Raw genomic sequence first — 12,294 nt, 5'->3', positions numbered from 1 at the left:
CAGCAGCAGCATTGTGGATGTGTGAGAGGCTTTGTGTGAAAATCTAATAACTATATGGTGAAAACCATATGGACATTTTTGTGTCAGTACCATCACCGTCACCTAAGCAGTCCATGTGTAGAACATTATGTGCAAGACTGGTGTTAAAGTGGATAGCCCATCCTTACACTGGCATAAAGTAATGATATTTTATAACAATTCACTTATTAGTAGTGTATAGGCTAGGCAACCAAAAAGCAATCATATTGCTATTTCTTTGTTATCAATGCATGAATTGTTATACCCTAAACAGGAATTTTTTCACATTATCTTTTCATTTTCGAGGTCTATGTTAGCAATACGTATACCATCCACAGTGTTCTGTACCAACTTAAGACTATACTAACATAGATACCGACAACTTACATTATAAACAGTCAACATAAGTTTATTGTATCAACAAAGACAGTACTGTACTATAATTTCTATTCCTTATGATTTTAATAATATTTTCTTTTCTCTAGCTTACTTTATTGTAGAACACTATATATAATACATATGACATACAAAATATGTTCCTATACTGTTAAAGGATCAACTATGCTTCTACATACAAATTATTTTTATTCAAAGTCCCCCCCCCTATATATTAGCTGTCTTCTGACTATTGTTACTTTTATCATCAACACTTTTCAATGTTTAAATATACCTTGTGTGTTTTGAATGTGGGTACGGAATTGCCATCACTGGTCACGATACCAGCACTCTCCTGACCCCTGTGAAGATAAAAAGGTGTCAAACTGTTAAATTTACCCCATTGATCAATTTCTTAATGGATCTTACGGAACATGCTTTTCTCAATAACATCCACGAACTCAGTCTGACACATTAAATGCCACTAGCACCAGTGCCACTTCCACTCAGGATGATGACAATGATTAGAAGAGCAGATGAGACTGAGCTATGACTAATAAGCCAGGCACTGTCTTAAGCATGTATACGAATGATCCAATTTATTAGGCTTTCAAAACAATCCAACGAAGTAGTAACTATGATTACTATTCACATTTTACAGATAAGGACAACACTAAAGAAACAGAATTAACTCATCCAGTATCACACAGAGAATGGTGGCATGGCCAAGATTAGGACACAGACAACCTGACTTCAGACCCTGTGCTTGTAACCTCTTTAATAGGTGACCTCTAAATAAGGTTGAGTATGTAGATAAAAATTAAAAGCCCCAAATAAAATAGCAGGTAAAATGTTTGTGGGTACTGGAATCATTACATTTTTTTGTTTTGTTTTGCTTTTTTGCACTTCCCAAATTTCTTCTGACAAATAACTATCTCTTTTTTCATCAGAAAACAAATGCTGCTTCAAAAAGCCCTAAGCTGATCAGGCACTCTGTATCTCATTTCCTGACTTAATGCTATTAGGTGAGAATACAGAGAAAGCCAGAAGCTAGGTTTCTAGCTCAGTAGGGTAACACACTGGTAAGACTTTAAAGGATCTGAACCACAGTGGAGTATAAACTCAAAAGATAAACTAAAACCTCCACTACTTAACAATTTTTAGTAGTTCTGAACAAGTGCTATAAATACTAGATGTTTGTTAACAAATTTTTGTTCCAAAGAATATGTATCAGGGTAGAAATAAAAGTAAATCTCTACCATATATACATTAACAATTACTAACATGATTTATTTGGTACAAAGGATCTTTTCTAAAATTATAATAGGCATTTTAATGACAAGAGAAACTACAAAATTAAATGCATTTGCAAAGTAAAAATCTAGAAAATTAAAAGTGAAGTAATTTTGCTAAATTACCAATGCATTACATACTATGAACTATTATGCTGAAAACAGACATGCATAATACTATACATCCTATACAACTGAATAATTTGTGACTTAAGATTAATTTATTTGGTGAAATCATGTGGTCTTTGGTTAACCAATGTCAGAAGAACTAAGTGATTCATATCAGAGGGAAAAAAAAATAACCTTAGTCACAAACCTTTGTGGCAGAAAGAACCTCTGCCAACCATTTCCAAAACAAACAAGCAAAAAATCAACAATCATATACTAAATTAGAAATAAACAAACACAAAAAAGGTTTTCTTTCCTTTTTGTCTCAAGGGTAATTTGTTCTTTAAAGCTGAAATGAGTAACCTTAGGGATCCTTTAGGTCCAGGCTTCTTTAATCAGGAAGCCTGCTTATTTGGCAGTTTCTCAAGTTACTCCCCTAGGGCAGCTTGAACCAGTTAAACTAGATCCTTTCAGCTCTTCACAGCTTATTGACAACCAGCCGTCTGGTTTCCTAGGAAACAAAACCTTGGCTAGAAATAGTGAATCATTTCCAGGTCACTTTCAACATGGAGAGTGGAGCAGGAAAGCACTGGACTGAGGAAGAGGTTAAAGCTTTGCTAAGTGTCTGGGCAGAAAAAAATATACGAAAACAACTTTATGGAACACTGAGAAATAAAGGAATATTTATTTACATTGCTAAAAGGCTGCGAGCACTAGGAGTATACAGAGATTGGAAACAGTGCCGGGCAAAGTACAAAAATCTCAAATATGAATACAGAACAGTTAAATATGCCCTCAACTCTGGAGACAGCTCTAAAACTATGAAGTTCTTCCATGATTTGGATGCCATCCTGCAGTATGAACCTGCCACACCATTAACAGAGGAAGATGCAAATGACAGGTGCCTGGCAACGCTGAGCCCAAGTGCAGTCCCAGAGACCACCGAAGGTAAAAAGAAAAAGTACCATTCTTTTGTTTTTACCTAACAAACCGTAAGAGAACCAGACTTCTGAGTTCATATGATAAATATAGCCTGAAATATCAAGGGTGAGAAAAACAACTGACCTGTATGTATATGCTATTTTGCACAAGGTAAAAAATTAATTTTAAAAAATAATTGAAATAATGCCACCATTCAAAAAATCTGTAAAATAAAAAAAAACAAACACATTAAAATGGTACCAACTGTTAATGCCAACTGCTCCTTACTCATGTCTGATATGGTTTTTGGAAAATGGCTTGGGTTCTGAAAGTATTTTTAATCTTAATTTTATGAGTACTGAAAAAAATATATTAGGTATTGCTCAACTGTTGTTTTCCCAGGTCCAAAATAAGACAGAACTTTCTGCTCTATATTAATGTTCCCACTTGCCTAAATTTATAAACAAAAGCACTAAAATACTAGTAACTGATAAAAATGTCATTACTAGTTTGGAAGAACGTCTCCATTTTAACAGAAAGTAAAACAAATAGATTTGATAGGTTAAATTATTTATGTTTAAATGATTTAAATACTGACATACCTTGAGGATATTGTGCGTTGGGTTCTAGATCTCTGCAATAAAGCAAATATCCCAACAAAGCCAAGTCATACAGACTTTTTGGACAGGAAAGCCTGGCGTGCTGCCATGGGGTTGCAAAGAGTCGGATATGACTGACAGGCTGAACTGAACCGAGTGCATATAAAATTTATATTACACTATACTGTAGTCTAAAAAATTGTACATACCTTAATTAAAAAATACTTCATTGCTACAAAACACTATCATTTGAGTTAACAGTGAGTTGTAGTAGTTTTCATTAAAAAAAAAAAATTTATTTTGGCTGCACCAGGTCTTACTTGCTGCACTCATTATCTTTGATAGTTGCAGCATGTGAACTCTTAGTTTCGGCAGATGGGATCTAGTTCTCTGACCTGGGGTGGAACCAGTCCCCCAGCCACTGAACCACCAGAAGTCCCAGAGTTGCTATTTTTAGGGCAGACTTGTTTAGTTCAAAATCTGTGCTGTTGTGTGTGCTGAGTTGTTCAGCTGTGTCAAAATCTGTGGTATCTACTGTCATTTCCCCCTTATATATGGTATAATCTACTACCTCTTCCCTGCTGCACAGCTTGTAGGGTCTTAGTTCCCGAACCAGGGACTGAACCTAGGCCCCAGCAGTGAAAGAGCCAAGGCCTAACCACTGGGACACCAGGGAATTTCCTACAACCAATTATTTTTTATGCAATTTAAAATGATCCCAGTAGGATAGACTACCAGAAGTTCAATTTCTGGTCAACGTGTAGGGTATGATTACTTTGAAACCTATTACTAAAGTAACTTCTTTCCAAAAGAACTGTACTTTAACAATGAAACTGTACCTTTTGTAGAAGGGGGGGTGGGGGGAGACTTTGCTGATTTAATAAATAATGGAGTATGCTCATCTGGGGCTTCCCTGGTGGCTCTGTGGTAAAGAATCTGCCTGCAATGCAGGAGACCAGGGTTTGATCCCTAATTGGGGAGATCCCTTGGAGAAGAAAATGGCAACCCACTCCAGTATTCTTGCCTGGAGAATTCCATGGACAGAGGAGCTTGGTGGGCTACAGTCCATGGGGTCACAAAGAGTTGGACACGACTGAGCGACTAACACTTATTTACTTACTACGCTAATCTAATAAATGCATAGCCACATATAACAGTGTATGCAATCAATAACTGTTTACTTTGCATTTGTTTAATTAAAAGTGCTGTGGAACATTTTATATATATTTATTCAATTTTATGAACTGACTGTTCATGTCAGTTAAGGTCTTAGAAAAATTTGCATGACCTCCTTTCACCTTACAATTTTGGCTGATTTTTATTTCACCCACAAAAGTCAAAAGTTTTAACATAGTCAAATAGCTTCTTTTCTAAGGCTTTAAGTGAAGTGAAGTGAAAATCGCTCAGTCATGTCTGACTCTTTGCGACCCCATGGACCATACAGTCCATGAAATTCTCCAGGCAAGAATATTGGAGTGGGTAGCCTTTCCCTTCTCCAGGGAATCTTGCCAACCCAGGGATCAAACCCAGAGCTCCCACATTGCAGGCGGATTGTTTACCAGCTGAGCCACAAGGGAAGCCCTTCTAAGACTTACAGAGCCCTTCTTTCTCCAATTCTGATTCATTTATGACATCTTCTGGTTTTTCCAAGGTGGAACCAGCAAAATTTTTATTGGTGTATGGTAAAAAGAAGGCAAGGAAATGAATGTGTGTTTTCTACTGTTGGGATCAACCTGTTTCATGAAAGTGGTCCTCTTTCAAGGACAGAGGATCTGGTCCCTTTTGTTAGGTAGCAGGTAGCCTGACTAAGCCTTGGGAAAGGACTCTAAGAGGCTTCATCTTCTAAAAACTATAATCATCCTCAATCTCAGAATACCTTTGGCCTACTGCTTCTGTATCACATTCCTTCAATGACCAATTTCCACTCTTTCCCTTTTCTTACTGTATACAAATGCATTAAGAATAATGATTTAAGGGTTTCGATTTAAAATCTCCACCGTGTGGGTCCCCTGCACACAATTTTGGGATTCTTGCTAGGAACGATCAACCTGAGGGAAAAAAATTTCCTGAAGAAGGTGGAGAGAGGTATTTCTTTTTTGCCCCCACCTGTATGTTCAGCTCTAAGACCTTTTCAATAAACAGAAGCAGGCCCTAAAGCAGATAAAAGAATAGTAAGCCCTACCTTTCCTTGCTGTTCTCATCAAGCTCAGTCGATAAATTACCTGAGGATGTCAGTATCTTTTCTTCTTCTCTCTAAAGAGAGTTCTTATGTAATTTAAGATTTTTATTTTCCATATTCCCAACTAAATCAAAAACATTCCCTAACTGCAACTTAGCCTCAAATAATTGTGAAACTCAACTTTAAAATGACGATTTTTAAAATCATGTGCATGTGCTTTGTGCTAAGTCGCTTCAGTCATGTCTGACTCTGTGTGACTCCATGGACTGTAGCCCACCAGGCTCCCCTGTCAAATGGGATTCTCAAGGCAAGAATACTGGAGTGGGTTGCCATGCCCTCCTCCAGAGGATCTTCCCAACCCAGGGATTGAACCCATGTTTCTTATTGTCTCCTGTACTGGCAGGTGGGTTCTTTACCACTAGTGCCACCTGGGAAGCCCTTTTAAATTTATGTAACTCTGCCACTTTAATTGAATTACGGGCTTCCTTTGTAGCTCAGTCGGTAAAGAATCTGCCTGCAATGTAGGAGACCTGGGTTTGATTCCTGGGTCGGGAAAATTCCCTCAAGAAGGATATGGCAACCCACTCTAGTATTCTTTCCTGGAGAATCCCATGGACAGAGGAGCCTGGTAGGTTCCCAGTTCATGGGGTTGCAAAAGTAGGACACAACTTAGCGACTAAACCACCATGCCACTTGAAATCATTGAGACTTCCCTTATTTTTCACTTTTCTCTTTTAATGTAAGAATCCCCAATATAATCTTTAAGATGATAAACAGTATTCCTTTTCTTATTCTTTAATGGAATACCTTGTAATTATAGTGGTAAATAGTGATTTTAAATGAATGTTTATGATATTAAAATCATACCTAACATTTGATCTCATTCATGTAAAATATAATGCTAATTCTGTTAGTAAAACAGCATTAGAAAAACATGGGAGAAGGCAATGGCACCCCACTCCAGTATTCTGGAAAATCCCACGGACGGAGGAGCCTGGTGGGCTGCAGTCCATGGGGTCGCCAAGAGTTGGACACGACTGAAGCGACTTAGCAGCAGCAGCAGAAAAACATATAGAAATGATATAATCAAGAAGGGACATCTTCATCTTTTAAGGTTGGCAGGGTTCTTTTACTTTATCACATTGCAGGATTTCTCTTTCACATTACAGTATCACTTAAAGGGCCTACTATGTTGAGGCACCTAAAATACAAAAATGAAAAAATATCTCACTTTAAAGACATAGTTTAACTTGAAAACTAACTGTGACCATCCTCAGAAAGTTCAATGCTTGGGGATGCTCAAAATGTCAGAACAGAGTGGAGGAAGTTAGATTTCTCTTTATATATATAGATATTTAAACCATATTATACCACTATTTTAAAAAACATCTATCATAAATCTATGCTCCTTCATGAATATGATCACATTCAACTAAAACTATTAGTGTTATCAGTTGTTAATCCAATTTTAATTTTCCTTGGCACTTATTTCTAAAAGTAATTCTCTCTTTTCAGGCAAAATGTCAGTTACATCAGAAGACAAGGAAGACATCTCAGGAAATCCTTTACTTTTGGTTTCTCAAGTCAGACCAATGGAACTAGGTAGGTCTGGTACAGGCTGCTCAAAAATATAATGAAACTGATCTATATCAAATTGGAAAGTAAGACTGACATCAAATCTGAGAAAATGGGTAATTTTTTCCTGGTAGAAATACTTTGGAAATATTAGCTTCAAATCCCCAGTCTTTATGCTTTAAATATAGTAAGGAATCTGATGGCCAAAATTACACATAGTAAGTGTGGTACTTAATATTTGATGAGCATATGACTTCAGCTATCCTGGAGGCTAAGAAAAGTAGAACTTTACATATGAAAGTAAATAATATAAAATCCATAATGAAGTCAAGGATGATTTTATTCACCCAAAAAGTCAACATAAGTCCCATTCTTGCTTATAAATTCTTACTGCAAGTTAATGCAAGTGAGGAAAAGTGCTCACTTGATTTAAGATGAAAAACATCTTAAATTTAAAACATCTTTAAAAATTTTTTAAATAAGAACATCTTAAAATTAAATTAACATTTAAGATGAAAACCATCTTAAAACAAAGACATTAAACACAGCACAAAATAAAACACCTCCGTACCCAGGTAAATACTATGGTATTCTTTTTTTAATGACTAATGTTATAGATGCTGAGGTCCAAACCACCTTTTTATTAAACATGAAATCTGAGTAAAATAATATGGTTGTGAAATAACTAATATAATGTCAAGAAATGTCTTTATCGTAAAATGAGTTGCAAAACTGTGCAGAGATCTAACACAAAGTTATTAAAGGATTTATAACTAAGTGGAGACATTCTGCCTAATGCATTATGAAATTTCTGGCACATTTCATTAAAAGGATATAATACTTCTCTTAAAATGGCATTTGGTCTTTAACCAATGGGACATCTTTTATATTCACAAAGAGTTAAGAAGCACCGATTATTAATGTGCTTCTTGTAAGTCCTTCATTCATGAATAGTCTTGGCTCTCAATCCTGAACTGCACACTAGAATCACAATCTGGGGATAAAGGATGGGGGCAGTAGTGCATAAAGGCTTCCCCAGGAGATTCTGACATGGAGCAAATAGAAATCATTAGATACAGAAAAGGCATGGGGAGGAAATAAATTGCTCACACTTATGGAAAAATTGTCTTCAACAAGCTGTTTTATACATAATTATATTGCTTTAAAGAAGTAAATATTACAAAATTATATATTCAACTTTTGCTATACACTGACATTAATCCCATATACTAAAGGAGCAGAATGGAAGAGAAAGAAATGCTAAAGAAAGATGATCAAGATGTAACTAATTAAAAATACAACTTTATTAAACTCAGTCACCATCACAATAAGGAACAGATTCACGTTCTGTACTTTGATTTCCCAACTAGTTTAAGACAAAAGCTACATTATAATTTGCATTCCATTTCCCATAGAGAAAATTACTGTCTTTAATAATGTTGCGTCCAATTATTTATCTTGTCTGATATATGTAAGCCATATATCCCTTTTCCTCCCCACCCAATACAGGTGACTCTACAGCAATAATGGAACCCCCTAGTAATTCAACTGTCATTCCAACTGTAGCAAATGAAGGAGGAAAACACTGGACTGTGCCAGAAGTCAGGGCTCTAATAGGCATCTGGTCTGATCAAGGAATACAACAACAACTAGAGGGAACAATGAGAAATAAAAGGATATTTGAACAAATTGCTGCCAAGCTTCAGAAACTTGGAATAGAGAGAGATTGGAAGCAGTGCAGAACAAAGTACAAAAACTTAAAACATGAATACAAGATTGTAAGAACGGCTAGAGACCTAGGCATGGCTAAAAGCATGAAGTTTTTTACTGAGTTGGATGCTATCCTGGGACACAAGAAAACAGAAAACTCACAACAGGAATGCCAAGATGAAGAGCAAGCCACAGGATGTGCCCATGTAAAGATGGAAGAGGATCAGACAGGTAGGAAAGCAAAAAAAGTAATCTTAACATCATGCTACCATATAGAAAAAGGTCAATAACCTGAATATAGTCTAAGGTAAATGGCAACCCACTCCAGTGTTCTTGCCTGGAAAATCCCATGGACGGAGGAGCCTGGTGGGCTGCCGTCTATGGGGCTGCACAGAGTCGGACACGACTGAAGTGACTTAGCAGCAGCAGTCTAAGGTAAATAGGTTTTACTAAATGAGATTCAACAAGCTAACTGCTCAATTTATCATGAAACAGATTTCATGCAAATTTGATCAGAACACAGAATGGTACAGAGTTATACAAAACAAGGAAAGAAAATTGAATTTCTAGAAGTTTAAAAAGACCAGTTTTACATAAGTTAAAATAAAATTCTTGATGGCAGAAATTTAAAAAAATTTTTCATATCAGTTGTGGTAAAATTGTGAGTAAACAGAAAAAGTGCATTGAAAAACTCAGAAAAATACAAAACCTGTGACCTGTGAGAATGTGAGTTCTCTGAGGACACATCATAAAATTCTTCAAAATGAGTTTAACCTAAAGAATTGAGATGCAATTTACACAAAGACATGACTGCATGAAATAAACTGCATGTGTTCTAGGCCAGGAGTCAGGAAATACAAGTTCTACCTCAGTCTCTGTGTAAATCTGAACTCAGGAGTGCCTCCTTCAGATTTGTTATGTAAAATGGTGGAATGGATGAAATGTTATTAAAGACTTCAAGTGGCCACAATGTTTCTAGATCTTAATATCAGCCTTAAATGACATAGTCTTAATTCTTTATTTTTATTCCTAATTAGAGGATAATTACTTTACAATATGATGATAGTTTCTGCCATACATCAACATGAATGAAGTCCTAATTCCTAAAAGTATGAGTGGGAAAAAGAGGGAAATGACAAAAAGTTAGGATTGGGAAATGGTGGTGAGAAGTCCTAAAATGTTTCATTACAAAACAAGGAAAGAAACTGGTCTGCTAGAAAACTATACATCTCCTCCATTGAAATTAAAATGTAAAATAACTAGTGATCAAGTAGCCCAAAAGCAATGGCATGATTGTGTTCACACAGTAACTACTGGAGATGCAGGTGAACATAATCTTGTCAGTTTTATGTCAAGACCTAGTTCAGTTCAGTCAGTCAATTCAGTCGCTCAGTTGTGTCCGACTCTGCGACCCCATGAATCGCAGCACGCCAGGCCTCCCTGTCCATCCAACTCCCGGAGTTCACTCAGACTCACGTCCATCAAGTCAGTGATGCCATCCAGCCATCTCATCCTCTGTCGTCCCCTTCTCCTCCTGCCCCCAATCCCTCCCAGCATCAGAGTCTTTTCCAATGAGTCAACTCTTCACATGAGGTGGCCAAAGTACTAGAGTTTCAGCTTTACCATCATTCCTTCCAAAGAAATCCCAGGGCTGATCTCCTTCAGAATGGACTGGCTGGATCTCCTTGCAGTCCAAGGGACTCACAAGAGTCTTCTCCAACACCACAGTTCAAAAGCATCAATTCTTCGGCACTCAGCTTTCTTCACAGTCCAACTCTCACATCCATAGATGACCACAGGAAAAACCATAGCCTTGACTAGACGGACCTTTGTTAGCAAAGTAATGTCTCTGCTTTTGAATATGCTATCTAGGTTGGACATAACTTTTCTTCCAAGGAGTAAGCCTCTTTTAATTTCATGGCTGCAATCACCATCTGCAGTGATTTTGGAGCCCAAAAAAAGAAAGTCTGACACTGTTTCCACTGTTTCCCCATCTATCTGCCATGAAGTGATGGGACCAGATGCCATGATCTTCGTTTTCTGAATGTTGAGCTTTAAGCCAACTTTTTCACTCTCCTTTTTCACTTTCATCAAGAGGCTTTTGAGTTCCTCTTCACTTTCTGCCATAAGGGTGGTGTCATCTGCATATCTGAGGTTATTGAGATTTCTCCCGGCAATCTTGATTCCAGCTTGTGCTTCTTCCAGCCCAGCGTTTCTCATGATGTACTCTGCATAGAAGTTAAATAAGCAGGGTGACAATGTACAGCCTTGACGTACTCCTTTTCCTATTTGGAACCAGTCTGTTGTTCCATGTCCAGTTCTAAAGGTTGCTTCCCGACCTGCATATAGGTTTCTCAAGAGGCAGATCAGGTGGTCTGGTATTCCCATCTCTTTCAGAATTCTCCACAGTCTATTGAGATCCACACAGTCAAAGGCTTTGGCACAGTCAATAAAGCAGAAATAGATGTTTTTCTGGAACTCTCTTGCTTTTTCAATGGTCCAGCAGATGTTGGCAATTTGATCTCTGGTTCCTCTGCCTTTTCTAAAACCAGCTTGAACATCTGGAAGTTCACGGTTCACGTATTGTTGAAGCCTGGCTTGGAGAATTTTGAGCATTAATTTACTAGTGTGTGAGATGAGTGCAATTGTGCAGTAGTTTGAGCATTCTTTGGCATTGCCTTTCTTTGGGATTGGAATGAAAATTGACCTTTTCCAGTCCTGTGGCCACTGCTGAGTTTTCCAAATTTGCTGGCATACTGAGTGCAGCACTTTCATAGCATCATCTTTCAGGATTTGAAATAGCTCCACTGGAATTCCATCACCTCCACTAGCTTTGTTCATAGTGATGCTTTCTAAGGTCCGCTTGATTTCACATTCCAGGATGTCTGGCTCTAGGTGAGTGATCACACCATTGTGATTATCTTGGTCATGAAGATCTTTTTTGTATAGTTCTTCTGTGTATTCTTGCCACCTCTTCTTAATATCTTCTGCTTCTGTTAGGTCCATACCATTTCTGTCCTTTATTGAGCCCATCTTCGCATGAAATGTTCCCTTGGTATCTCTAATTTTCTTGAAGAGATCTCTAGTCTTTCCCATTCTGTTGTTTTCCTCTATTTCTTTGCATTGATCGCTGAGGAAGGCTTTATCTCTTCTTGCTATTCTTTGGAACTCTTCATTCAGAGTTCCAAACTCTGCTTATATCTTTCCTTTTCTCCTTTGCTTTTCACTTCTCTTCTTTTCACAGCTATTTGTAAGGCCTCCTCAGACAGCCATTTTGCTTTTTTGCATTTCTTTTCCATGGGGATGGTCTTGATCCCTGTCTCCTGTACAATGTCACAAACCTCCAACCATAGTTCATCAGGCACTCTATCAGATCTAGTCCCTTAAATCTATTTCTCACTTCCATTGTATAATCATAAGGGATTTAATTTAGGTCATACCTGAATGGACTTCCCTGATGGCTCAGATGGTAAAGTGTCTGTCACAATGCAAGAGACCTGGGTTTGATCCCTGGGTT

The 12,294-nt window shown here is 37.4% G+C and overlaps 2 protein-coding genes across 12 annotated transcripts in view; one reads left to right on the top strand and one right to left on the bottom strand.

The window, feature by feature from the left end:
• Positions 1 to 12,294, bottom strand: part of PPAT (phosphoribosyl pyrophosphate amidotransferase) — a 41,208-nt gene that overhangs the window by 13,718 nt on the left and 15,196 nt on the right. For 2 of the 3 annotated variants that reach the window (XM_086405644.1, XM_086405641.1), the window contains exon 2: positions 689 to 755. In XM_086405644.1, the coding sequence (XP_086261770.1) occupies positions 689 to 755 (67 nt within the window). Of the gene's footprint in view, positions 1 to 688; positions 756 to 3,316; positions 3,683 to 12,294 lie in introns of those variants that run through there. The other variant, XM_086405643.1, reaches the window with a different exon arrangement.
• Positions 1,878 to 12,294, top strand: part of PAICS (phosphoribosylaminoimidazole carboxylase and phosphoribosylaminoimidazolesuccinocarboxamide synthase) — a 45,256-nt gene continuing 34,839 nt past the window's right edge. For all 9 annotated transcript variants that reach the window (XM_086405633.1, XM_086405631.1, XM_086405628.1 and 6 more), the window contains exons 1-3: positions 1,878 to 2,741; positions 7,008 to 7,094; positions 8,577 to 9,008. In XM_086405633.1, the coding sequence (XP_086261759.1) occupies positions 2,360 to 2,741; positions 7,008 to 7,094; positions 8,577 to 9,008 (901 nt within the window). In that variant the 5' untranslated portion in view covers positions 1,878 to 2,359. The remainder of the gene's footprint in view (positions 2,742 to 7,007; positions 7,095 to 8,576; positions 9,009 to 12,294) is intronic.

This window comes from Bos grunniens, chromosome 6 (genome assembly GCF_055505025.1).
Source record: "Bos grunniens cultivar Pamir isolate PY7600 chromosome 6, Bosgru_T2T1.0, whole genome shotgun sequence".
NCBI classification, from domain to species: Eukaryota; Metazoa; Chordata; class Mammalia; order Artiodactyla; family Bovidae; genus Bos; species Bos grunniens.
Note: the sequence above shows the minus strand (reverse complement) of the source record. Positions and strands in the feature narration are given on the sequence as shown.